Genomic DNA, 13302 nt, shown 5'->3' with positions numbered 1-13302 from the left:
AAGTTTTGAAAGGGTGAGTTTAGATGAACAACAACAACAAAACAGGGAACCCATGTCACAGATACATATTTTCTCTTGTATAAGTCCTTAACTGTGGCTATTAATTAGAATTATTATCAGAGTTGTTAGAAATTTTAGGGGTTCTCTAAGTGGCTGTTTAGCACTCACTTCTAAGTGTGAGATATATATATACATCACCCCTCAAAGGCCCATGTAACATTAAAATAAGCTGCTTTTTCATCTGCATCGTTTTTAAGGCAGGATTTCCCTATGTAGCACTGGATATCCTTGAACTCACAGTAATATGCCTGCTTCTGAGTCTGAGTGTTAGGATTAAAGGCATGTGCCACCATGCCTGCCTATGCTGAGCATGCTTTAGATTAAACTGGTGTTTTCCTGGGTAAAAAAGTTACTTTTATGGTAGAAAGGTTTCAGGGGAACAACAGGACAGGAGCAGGTGATAGTGTTTGTCCATGTAGGTATCTCTCTCAGAGCCATAAGACTCCCCTAGAAAAAGGATTTAGGATAGATCTTATTTGCTCTCTTTTTTTCTGAGTATATCTGCTGTGAAAATGGTTGGCAGTTTCATTTTCAAGAATTTACTGCTTTTAGTCAAACAAAAAAAGAGCTAAGACAGCTTTCCCCACTGTGTATCAGTGAAAGTCTTCTTCTTAACTTTATCTTTATACCAAGATGGCATTTATAGGGTGTCATAGTCTTGTTCTTTTCAAGACTATGACTTAATACAATTGGGATTTTTGCCAGGTACCCACATGTATCATGAAAGGCATGAGCATGGACACTGGAGTCTATCTGATTATTTTAGTAATGACTTACAAACCTCTCAATGCCATTTATTATACAACTTTGAACAAATTCCTTAGTTTCCTATACTACATCTCAGCATCTTTAAAATGGACAGGTGGGAGTAATGAGTAGAGTTACCAGTGATTGCTAATCTTTCCATTTCTTTGATGTGATAATGGGTATGCCCTGGTCTTAAATTAAACTGAATCATGAGAAAGTCTAGAAATTATAACATGGACAAAGAATGATGGAATAAATCTTATGACTTCCTTGTGTTTTATCTAGAATTCCAAAAGAACCTATGTCTCTGTGTCAGTGCTCAAGAATGAGATACCAAATTCTCAACCAAAATTTCCAAATTTCCAATTTCCCATCTCATTCTCTAATCCAGTTGGAATGGTGTTCCATCCCCGAAGCCACTTTCTGTATGTTTATGGCAATCAGGTATGGAGCCATAAAATTTATTCTTTTGTAATTAGAGTAAGTGGTCCAGCTTCTTTAGACTGGGTGACTATGTACATAAAGAACAGGAGTTCTCTGCTGATCTGGAGGGGAGAAGTAGACGTGACTACAATACACTGTTTATCAACTGTTTGTTTGGGTTAAGCTTAGTGGTCTGTAGTTAGCTGTAACCTTTCAGTTTGTTCACTGGCTGATAAAAATGAGCAATAGTGCACCATGGTTCTGAATATTGTCAGGTGTAATCTATTTACAAGTCGTTACAACTCTAGAACCTAGATTTTGCCATCAATCCTGGTGATGTTCTCCATTCTCAGGCCTCCAGTCTTGGTAGCCTGAAAGCTTTGTAAAGCTTGGCAAAACACCTCTGTCAACAGCCGTGTTCAAAGGTCAGGAGCACAAAATATGACACATGAAGAAATTCAGTAACAAGAAAGCACTGTGGTGACTTCCAGTGAATGCACACAGTTCACTTTCACAGTGGGATTTCTTCCCTGGAAATGAAAATTATGATGGTTGCAGTTTAGTCAAGAAAGAGAACAGAGTTTCTCTGTGAGATTGTGAGATCCACATGACAGGTTTCAGTTTTACTTGAAAGATACAAGCTCCTCAATCATTAACTTCAAAGTGTGATTTTTATTTTGATAGAAAGTAGCTAAAGATTCCCAAGATTGACAGTCTAATCTAGAATTGCTGTTCACTTGATGACTGTCTCAGGACATCTATTGCTTATGAATAACTCCCTCTAGCAATCACACATATGGAAAGACAAGCAGTACCAATCTAAACTCACTGAAAACAATCAGAGAAGCAAAACACAGTGACTTCCACCTGTGATCCCAGCAGACTGGAGCAGAGGTGGGTGGACTGCTGTCAGTCCAAGGCCAGTTTTGGCTCCAGTGTGAGATTCTGTCTCAAAGAAAAACAACTTGGGCAACTGACAAAGCCTACCAAAAGTTGTTCAGGTTGATTTTTAGCACCTTACCTCATTGTTAATTCATTCAGTCTCTGTCACCTTGACATAACACATACTTGATTTCTACTGGATCTGTGCCTCCCAACTTACAAATCTAGTGTATATGTGCATAGAAACCATTTTTATTTTAACAATGCTTATGATTTCTTGGCTTACAGTCTCTACTGTATACAGAATTGCAGATGTATAAGGTGACATCCTGGCATTAGCGCTTCTTGAAACTCTTTTATTTTAGTTCCTATACTAACAGTTCAGAACCTCTGATTCCTCTTCTGTCCATTGATATTTTTACCCATGCATCCTACTGTGTCTATATTGCTTCACACATCCTGTAGTCAAATATCTATCATCCCTGAGCTTGCTTATCTCAATCTGTCCATTTTGTTTTCTTTGTATAACCCTGACTGTATTAGAATTCTGAGACTTTAGCTAACAATTTGCTCTCATTTTTTTTGCCAGTGTGACTGCTTCATAATTTTTTTGTTCTAGAATTCTTAGGCTGTGTATAGAAAACTGATTTTTGGAAGCGTTTACTGTACCTGTCATGATTTCATGGCTAGAAAGCATGTAAATCAGGAATATTGCCAATAGACTCTATGATTCAAATTTTTCATATGTATATTTTGACTATGGTCAATAATTAGCTGGAATTGAAGTGAAAAAGCTTTAGATGGCTGTAGATGTAATTTTAAATTGTCTTATTAAATAAGAAACACAGCCAAATAAAGATTTCAAAGCCCAGAGATCAGAGCAGTAGCCAAGAGCTAAGATCACCTTATCTTACCACTGGATGCTGTCCTTTCCCTGAGAGAGACACCTTCCTCTGTCCTGTCTTTTTAATTGCCTTTCTGTTCTGCCTTCTCATTGGCTTAAACCCAACCACATGACTTCATCGTCACTGCCTGTCTATACAGACCTCCAGATCTCTATGGTTGGTACTGAGATTAAATGTGTGTGTCACCATGCTGGCCATGTCCTTGAACACATAGAGACTCTGCCTGCCATGTGACCAGATTAAAGGTGTGTGCTACCACTGCCAGACTTCTTCTTAATGGCTATGACCTCTGATCTCCAGGCAACTTTATTTATTGACATACAAATAAAATCACATTTCAGCACAAATAAAATATCACCATAGATGGTGTTCAACAAAACTAGTCTAAGAAATGAGATAGAGTCTCATTCCTCTGAGAAATTAAGGGACTAAACCATCAGAACAACTTTTGTGGAAACAAATATGTAATGGCTAATATTGATGTGATTTTTAAGAGTACTAGCATAAAAAGCCCTGTTTCCTTTGAGATAGAGTCTTACACTCTAGTCCAGGTTATCCTGGATTGCACTATATAGCTCAAGCTAGTCTTGAACTTGCCTGCCTCAGCCTCCCAAGTGATTATAGAATTGTACCTCTATCCCCAGCTTGGAGAGATGAAAAAAAATACAATATAGACTCCACAATATTTAAGGAATACAAGGATATAGGCCTGATAATGGAAGGAAGAATTAAATAACAATAATGAAAGAATTCATAGAAAGTATTTTCAACCGGAAAACCTAATAGCTAAAAAAAAGAAATGACACGAAGAGTCATTTCATTGAAATGAAAATAGAAACAAACATGTAAAGAGATGGTACAGTTCCTAAGTGTCATAAAAATACAAATCGAAAATGCAATGTATGGGGCTGGGAAGTTGGCTCAGCTGGTTTCACTTGCTCTGAAAGCACGAGGACCTGAGTTCAAATCTCCAACACCCATGTAAAAGGCTGAGCATGACTGTGCATATATAACAACTGCGTTAGGGAGCAGAGACAGACAGATCCAGAGGGCTCACTGCCCAGCCAGTGTGTCCAAAACAATAAACTTCCTGTTCAATAAAAGACTTTGTCTCAGTAAGGTAGAGAGCACAATAGAGGTATCCATTCAATTTTATCCTGTAGTCTCCCCATGCATGTAAAACACACACACACACACACACACACACACACACACACACACACACACACACGAGAGAGAGAGAGAGAGAGAGAGAGAGAGAGAGAGAGAGAGAGAGAGAGAGACAGAGACAGAGACAGAGACAGACAGAGAGAGACACAGAGACAGAGCAAAACAGAGGGGGGAGAGAATGAGAATACAATATCCCTAGCCACTTAGTTGATCTAATTACTTCTGACAATACAAAACATTGGAAAGTTAAATCAAGTGTGTGAGTGGGAAGGTAGTCAGTGTGTGACTGAGTTCGTGATGGATATAGAGATGTGAGGAAAATAGTACTGCATGGTTTTTCTTCTGTAGGAAGATCAAGTTAATAGCTAATTTTGAAAATTAGAGGCAGTTGTTAGTAAGGTATTATCTCTTTATTCCTTTAGGTATGGATTTCAATGGATGGTGGCAATACTTTTGAATTAGTGTGTGACTTTCTAAGTAACTATGTAAGGAAGACTGCTCATAGTTTTTATACTTCAGAAATATCTTTGATTACACAAAATGGAAGGATTTACATGACAAAGGCAGGTAAGGAAATTTCTATTTGGAATTGTAAATTTGTTCTACATGTGGGTAATGGATTTGTTGGATCTACAGAGACAAATCATATGAACAGCCATAAAAAAGAAGAACCCTGAGTTAGCATGGTGTATTCTCAGTGCTGTGTACTTTTCCCAAACCAAATAATTGTACATGCCACAGCGGAGATAGATTTTGCTCCACATGTTATAGACAGCATATTTTAATACTCACAAACACAATGCAAAAGAAGGTGGTGTTTGCTTTGAGCTTGCTGAAAAGTAAATCATCTTAGGTCACAGAAACTTAAGAGGTGGCACTATATGAATGATTGTTTGCCCTCCATCTTCTCACAGTGTCCTTGATCAAGCAACAAGGCTGTCAGCTAGTTCCACAATGAAAGAAACAGCTAGTAGTGACTGACCTAACCTACCATTGCCTGTTCCCTTCCAATACAGTTGAATGCTGCTAACCAGACTCGGGACCTGAATCATGAAGGGAATGGTCCTCATATCTCTGTATCCCTCTGATCTGCATTTTCTTTCTTTCTTTCTTTCTTTCTTTCTTTCTTTCTTTCTTTCTTTCTTTCTTTCTTTCTTTCTTTCTTTCTTTCTTTCCTTCTTTCCTTCTTTCCTTCTTTTTCCTTCTTTCCTTCTTTCCTTCTTTCCTTCTTTCCTTCTTTCCTTCTTTCCTTCTTTCCTTCTTTCCTTCTTTCCTTCTTTCCTTCTTTCCTTCTTTCCTTCTTTCCTTCTTTCCTTCTTTCCTTCCTTCCTTCCTTCCTTCCTTCCTTCCTTCCTTCCTTCCTTCCTTCCTTCCTTCCTTCCTTCTTTCCTTCTTCCTTCCTTCCTTCCTTCCTTCCTTCCTTCCTTCCTTCCTTCCTTTCTTTCTTTCTTTCTTTTTAAGATTTATTTATCTATTATGTATACAGTGTTCTGCCTACATGAATGTTTGCAGGCCAGAAGAGGGCACCAGATCTCACTACGGATGGTTGTGAGCCACCATGTGGTTGCTAGGAATTGAACTCAGGACCTCTGGAAGAGCAGCCAGTGCTCTTAACTGCTGAGCCATCTCTCCAGCCCCTGATCTGCATTTTCATTTTCTCATTCTCTCATTGAGTTTTTGAAATCTTGTAGTGAATTATTTTTTTCTATTTTGTAAATGATTTTTATTAAAATATGATTGCATGATTTCCCCTTCCCTTTCTTCTCTCTAGCATCTTCCATGTATGTTGCCTCTCTTTCTCTGAAATTCCTATCTTTCATTAAGTGTTGTGAAATATATACCCACAGGCACACAATCTGTTCAGTCCATATACTGTATATAATAATATATAATGTGATACTACACACACACACACACACACACACACACACATATACACACAATTATATAATATATAATTTCAACACTGACCACTTGATATGGGCAAACATATCAGGATACTGTTTATTGGTGAAGGCTATTTCTTCTCCTCTCAGCATTCCTTACTTGCCTGTAGTTCTTTCTCTGTTGGTAATTTGTTCGAGTCTTGTTTGGGAGTCATATTGTTGGGACTTCATAGGTCTATATCCCCTGATATTTCTAGTGGGTACACACAGAAGATACCCTGACTCCCCTTTCTGGCTCTTCCAGTCTTTCTTCCACAATACTACCTGAGCATATGGTGCAAGAGTTGTATTGTCAGTGTATCAGTTGTAGCTGAGAACCACATGACCATTGTTGTCTGCCTTTTGATTAGTTGTGCTTCCCTGTAATGGCTGTTCATTGAAAATAGAAATTTCTTTGACAAAGGGTGAAAGCTACATTTAACTATGGATTTAATGATAAACATTTAGAATACAATTAGGAATTATGCTGGTTTAGTAAAGTGGTGGTTATAAATTCCCATCCAAGATCCATGATCTCAGAAACCCAGAGTAGTTCCTTAGGTTTCTACCAGTCATGACTTTCCTCTTGTTGATAAGAATAGTAAGAGAGCTGTTGGTTACCACCGAGGTATATGTCTTAGGGATTCTATTGCTGTGAAGTGACACCATGACCAAGGCAACTCTTATAAAGAAATACGTTTAATTGTGGCAGTTCATTTACAGTTGAGAGGTTCAGTCCATTATCATCATGGTGGGACATGGTGGCATGCAGGCAGACATTGTGCTACATCTTGCAGACAACAGGAAATTATCTGACTCACTGGGAGTAGCTTGAGCATTGGAGACCTCAAAGCTCACCCCCACAGTGGCACACTTCCTTCAACAAAGCCACTCCCTTTAAAGGCCATTTTCCTTCAAACCACATGCCACTATTTCACTCTTAGGGTTATCATGTCATGTTGGCACTTGTGTAATTCATAGGTTTGATAGCTGCATGGAACTAATGACTGCTTCCCTCCCTTGGAAGCTTACATGGTACCTTCTTGGTACTGTGAAAGCTAGTTCTCAAAGAAGGATGCTTTCAAGTCAGATTCAGCATGGATCCTCTGTTCAAACTGCAAGGTGACTTCAGCAATAGGAGTTATCATCAATCTCTGGGAAGCAACCAAGGGCAACAGCAATAGCCTATAATGCTTGGGAAATTTTGGGGCTTCCCAGACCAACAACTTGAGAGTTTCTCATGTCTAGTATTAGGTTTTTGTTAGATAGTCTGTGGCTCTTGGAGCATTATTAGCCCAGGTGAGAAATTTCATTTCAAAATTACATGTATGTACACACACACATATAAACACATATATATGTAAATTTTGGTAAATGGATAATACATAATAGTATGTTTCCTTATGATAGGATATTTTTAGAAAAGCTTTAAAATACTGCTGAGTAGAAAGTGTATTTCTCAGTGTTTAGGCAGAATGTAATGTAGAGATCTGTTAAGTCCATTTGATGCATGATGTCATTTAATTCTAATGTTTCTCTGCTTATTTTACATCTAGATGACCTGTCTGTTTGACAAAATGGTTTTTGAAATCACCTACTATTGATGGGTTGATGACAATCTGTGTCTTTAATTTTACTAGTATACTTTTTAGGATAGTGTAAGCATTTGAGTTTGGTATGCCTATGCTTAGGAGGGTAGTATTTTCTCAGTTAATTGTGACCTTGATTAGAATGAAGTGTCTCTCTTTATCTCTTCTGGTTAGTTTTAGTTTCAAGTCTATTTTGTCAGAAATTAGTATGGCCACACTTATTTTATTCCTGGTCTCATTTCACTTTCTATCACTTTATGGTGGTATCCATCTTTAATGCTAAAGTGAGTTTCTTGTAGACAACAAATAGGTGGATTTTGTTTCTTGATCCAGTCCACCAGCCTCTTTCTTTTGATTGGAGAATTTAAGCCATTAATATTTAAAATCATTCTTAAAAAACTATGTGTTGTTTGCAGTGATACTGTTTGTGTTTTTGTGTTTTAGTAATTATAGCATCATTTATTTTCTTTGTAGACTCTCCTGGCTGTGCTTATTCCTCTCTTCAGCTGAAAGTATTGCTTCCTGTATTTTGTTTAGGATTGGTCCACTGGGTATAATTTTTTATTTTATATTACTTGCATTTCTAATGCTTTATTTATATAGTATTTTTTTGTAGAATATGTATGTTATATCTATGATATTGAAAACAACAAGTGTTTATTTAAGAAATACCAGTGATTAGAATGAAGAAACCAATTATTGCTCAGTTTTACTCCAGTTGCTTCTATTGAATTATCTTATTCCATTGTCAGACTGGGCAACGAGTACCAAGCTGTTTCTGTCTTCTGTCTATCTTTGTACCAATGTATTCAGGACTACTTCCTACTTTCTCTTCTATCAGGTTCAGAGTAACTAGATTTATGTTGAGGTCTTTGATCCACTTGGACTGAAGTTTTGTGCACGGTGACAGATATGGGTCTATTTGCAGTCTTCTACATTATAATCAAAACATTAAAAATACATAGCAAAAAACCTAGCAACAGTGAAACACCAAGTCACATATAAAGTCAAGCCCATCAGAATAAGAGCAACTCACCTGAGACTTGGTAAGATGTATTGCAAATTTTAAAAGACAATAGCAGACAAACCCAGACTATTATTTCTAGCAAAGGTATCTGTCATAATTTCAGGAAAAAAATTAAAACTTTCAATGGGAAAATAGGCTAGAATAATGTATGACCACTATGTAGCTAGAGTTTTCTCTCTGAGTCCTGCCAAGTCCTGGCAGTCCAACAGCCCACTTATAAAATAATCACTCAGACGCTAATATTATTCAAACTGTTTGGCCTAATGGCTCAGGCTTCTTGCTAGCTGCTCTTATATCTTAAATTAACCCATTTCTATTAGTCTATAAGTTTCTATGTGGCTCGTGGCTTACCAGTACCTTACATCTTGCTTGTCATGGCGGTGGCTGGCAGCGTCTCTCTCCTCAGCCTTCCTGTTCCCACAGTTCTCTTCATACTTGTCCTGCCTATACTTCCTGCCTTGCTACTGGACAATCAGTGTTTTATTTATTAACCAATCAGAGCAACACATTTAACATACAGAACATCCTACAGAAGCACTAAGTCAACTCTACAGACAATACATGAAGGAATTCTTCAGACTGAAGAGTTAAACATATATATCCATGGAGCCAGAGGAATGAATAAGCCATGCTAGAATAATAGTTAAGTAAGACAAGAAGAGATTAAAAACTAGACACTCAAAATCTACAAAATAACAATTAATACATATCTTTCAGTAATTATTCTAATTATTATTGGTTTAATTCTCCAATCTAAAAACACAGCCTACTTAATATACCTTAAACAGATGGCACTATATAGTGAAAAGATAGGAAAAGATGTTTCATACAGATATGCCTAGAAGATGATCAGGTGTTTCTCTTATAATACCTGGTAAAATAGATTTCAAAGCATCTAGTGAGAAAAGATGAAGATGGCTACTTCACACTGATTTAAGGAATGATCCTTCAAGTGGACATTGTGATATGCCCCAAATATAGGTGCAGACAATTACATCTATAGCAGGCTTTCTTTTGTGCCACCAACCAGCTCCCAAAACATGACATGGAGACTTATTATTAGTTATCAATGCTTGGCCTTATGTTATGCTTGTCTCACTAGCTCTTATAATTTATTTTAATCTGTGTCTCTTCATCTACATTTTGTCTCATGGCTTTTTACCTTTCTTTCTGTATGTTCTATTTCCCTGCTTACTCCATGTCTGTCTGTCTGTCAGCTTCCTGGCTGTCTAGTCTTGGGAATCTCCCTCTCTTTCTCCCTTGTTCTCCTTTCTTCTCAAGCCTAGATTCCTCCTCCTATTTATTCTCTCTGTACACCATCCCCACCTATCCCTCTACTGCCTAACTATTGGCCATTCAGCTTTTTATTAGACTAATCAGGAGCCTTAGGCTGGCAAAGCAATACATCTTTACATCATTAAACAACTGCAGCATAAACAGATGTAACACACCACTACATAGTTAAAGTAATACATACATTAAGCAAATACTATTAGCTGTTAAGTCACAGATTAACCCTAGCACAGAAGTAGAGGGTGACTTCACTATCTCATTATTGCCAACTGACAAGTCTTCCCAACAAATTAGACAGAAAAGTATGCAAATTCAATGACACCATAGGCCAAAAGATCTGAGTAGACACTGCAGAATTTCCTATCCAAATGTTCCAGAATACATTCTTCTCAGCAATCCATAGAACTTTCTCCAAGAAGACCACACAAAGCAATCTCAACCATTACAGGAAAATTGAAATAATTCTATGTATTCTACCTGATCACAATGGAATACGAATTTGAATCAACATAAAGAAGAACCATAGAGCTTACACAAAATCATGAAGACTAAGTAACATACTAATGAATGAAGAAAACAAGAAGAACATTTTTGTTTTATTTTATTTCGATTTTTATAGTTTATCTGTATGAATGTTTTGATTGCATGTATGTCTGTGTGCAAGTTGCATGTCATGGTGTCCACAGAGGCCAGAAGAGGGTCTTGGATCTCCTGGGACTGGAGTTATAAATGATGGTGAGCTGCCATGTAGGTAGTGGGAATCAAAACTGATCCTTATGGAAGACCAGCCAGTGATTTTTTACCACTGAGCCCTCTCTCCTGCCCCTGTAAGAAAAAAACTTTAAAACCCTAGAATCAAATAAAAATGGAAACACAAAATATCAAAATATGGGATGCAGTGATACGATGAAAATGATCCTAAGTGAGGAGTTTGTAGCTCTAAGTGCTTAAAAACCAGAGAGATTTCAAATAATGAAACACCTTTGGGCCCTAGAAAAACAAGAAGAAGGCAAACACCAAATCACTATACAGAGAGAAATCACTAAGATCAACACAGAAATTCATAAAAATGCAAACAAACAAGTGCCAAGAATCAATGAAACAAAGAGTTGGTTCATTAAAGAAATGAGCAAGATTGACAAACCCTTAACAAAACTTACCAAAAGAAAGAGAAGACCAAAATTAGAGACAAAAGGGGGTATTACAACAAATACCAATGAAATTCACAAAATAATTAGGTCTTACTTTAAAAACATATAAGAACATTCTACTAAATTGAACAATCTAAAGGAAATGTTTAAATTTCTTGGTATGTGTGACCAACCAAAATTAAGCCAAGATGAGATACACAATTTGAATGTATATAACAAGCCATGAGACTGAAGCAATTAATAAAAATCTCCCACAACAACAGCAAATGTCCAGCCCCTGTTGAATTGACGGGTTTGTTTTACTACACCTTCAAAGGACTAACACCAATGCTTCCAAAACTAGTCCATAAAATAGAAATGAAGAAATATTACCAAACCTTTTCTCTTTTTAAAAACAGAAAACAGGACCTCATTTGATGTAGCTCTGACTGACCTGGAATACAAGAAATGTACCAGATTGGCCTCAGAGTCACAGAAATACACCTTCCTCTGCCTCCCAAGTACTGGGTTTAAATGTGTGCACCACTATGCCAAGCCTTTTTAATTCTTATTGAAACTGGTATTCTCTGATAACAAAGCAAATAAGGATACAACAACAACAAAAGTACAAATTTATCTGATGAACTTAGACTAAAAAAATTCTCAAAAAAGCACTTGCAAACAAAATGTAAGAACTCATAAAAAATATTGCTCACCATCATCAAGTTTGGTTTACTTCAGAGATTCTGGAATGGCTTAGTATATGTAAAGCTATAAATGTTATAAATCACAAAATGGACTCTAGCATAGAAATTACATGGTCATCAGACACACAAAAAATTATTTGACAAAATCCAACATCCCTTCATGTTTAAAGTCCTAAAAATCTGAGAACACAGTGAACATATATCAATATAATAAGGAGTATATATAAAAAGTCTATGGACAACATGTTAAAATAAATCAAAGTATCCCATTCACAGTAGCCCTTAAAAATGAAATATGTTGTAATAAATCTAACAATGAATGTGAATGATCTCTACAATAAAAATTTTAAAACACTGAAGAATTGAGTTGGGAAAAACACTAGAGAATGGAAAGGCTTCCAATGCTCATGAATTGGAAGAATCAATGTTTTGAAATAGGCTATCATACCAAAAACAATCTACATATTCCACACAATCACAATCAAAGTCTAGTTCTGTTCATCACAGAAACAGAAAAAAAAAATACTTAGAGAAGCACAAGAGATCCTAGATAGACAGAAATCTAATTTGATAGTTTTGGGAAGAGGAAACACCACCAAGGGAGACTCAACACCTTTCTTCCATATGCTTTGATTAGACAACCCCTTTGTTCTGTTCTACCTGCCCACTTTGCTGGACATGTTCTGTCATGAAGATTAACTGCAAAAGACTGTCCAAGGATGTAACACAAAGTAGCATGTATTTTTACTAATTTAGAAGTCTCAAATCCCTACTCTCACTCTTAATTTAAATGAGCAAAATATTTACGGGTATAATATAAAATTTCTTCTAGCTATATTTTAGTAGTATCAAGAGAGTTCTGTTTGTTTCCTAACAGGATTAACAAGATACACTAAGAGTGGAAGATTTGTGGATAATATTTTCACATTATACTATGATCATTTGGGATTCATACACAAACTGACTCCAGAACGCTTTGACACTGATTTATCACGTTCAGGCTCTGGATCGTCTTCTAATATTTTTGGAACGGTCAGTAACATGATGCACTGAAACTGTTTGCCTTATTTTGAGAACAGATGCCACATTCTATGTGCAGGCCAATGAAACAGTGTTTACCTTAATACAAACCCTTTTAAGGTTTCAAAATTGTGTGTGTGTGTGTGTGTGTGTGTGTGTGTGTGTGTGTGTGTGTGTGTATGTGTGTGTATACATATGAGGGCAGGTGTTTGTGGATGCAGGTGTTTGTTTGAGGTGGTGGGTCTACCCTAAAGCTGGATCTAAAGGCAGTTGTAAACCACTTGGCAGGGTACCTGCAAACCAAACTCAGGTCCATTGCAAGAGCAAGTATGTGCTCTTAACAGCTGAGCCATATCTCCAGACCTCTCAGGACACTCTTTGCTCGGGGAAAACTTTGTATACAACATTGAACACCAACAAAATC

At 36.9% G+C, this 13302-nt stretch overlaps 1 protein-coding gene across 11 annotated transcripts in view; it reads left to right on the top strand.

Moving 5' to 3' along the window:
- The window catches only part of LOC102917890 (cation channel sperm-associated auxiliary subunit beta-like), a 189370-nt gene that overhangs the window by 119183 nt on the left and 56885 nt on the right, over nucleotides 1–13302 (top strand). For all 11 annotated transcript variants that reach the window (XM_076551253.1, XM_076551255.1, XM_076551254.1 and 8 more), the window contains 3 exons: nucleotides 1093–1251; nucleotides 4610–4754; nucleotides 12736–12890. In XM_076551253.1, coding sequence (XP_076407368.1) covers nucleotides 1093–1251; nucleotides 4610–4754; nucleotides 12736–12890 — 459 coding nt within the window. The remainder of the gene's footprint in view (nucleotides 1–1092; nucleotides 1252–4609; nucleotides 4755–12735; nucleotides 12891–13302) is intronic.

Source organism: Peromyscus maniculatus, chromosome 14 (genome assembly GCF_049852395.1).
Source record: "Peromyscus maniculatus bairdii isolate BWxNUB_F1_BW_parent chromosome 14, HU_Pman_BW_mat_3.1, whole genome shotgun sequence".
Taxonomy (NCBI): Eukaryota; Metazoa; Chordata; class Mammalia; order Rodentia; family Cricetidae; genus Peromyscus; species Peromyscus maniculatus.
Note: the sequence above shows the minus strand (reverse complement) of the source record. Positions and strands in the feature narration are given on the sequence as shown.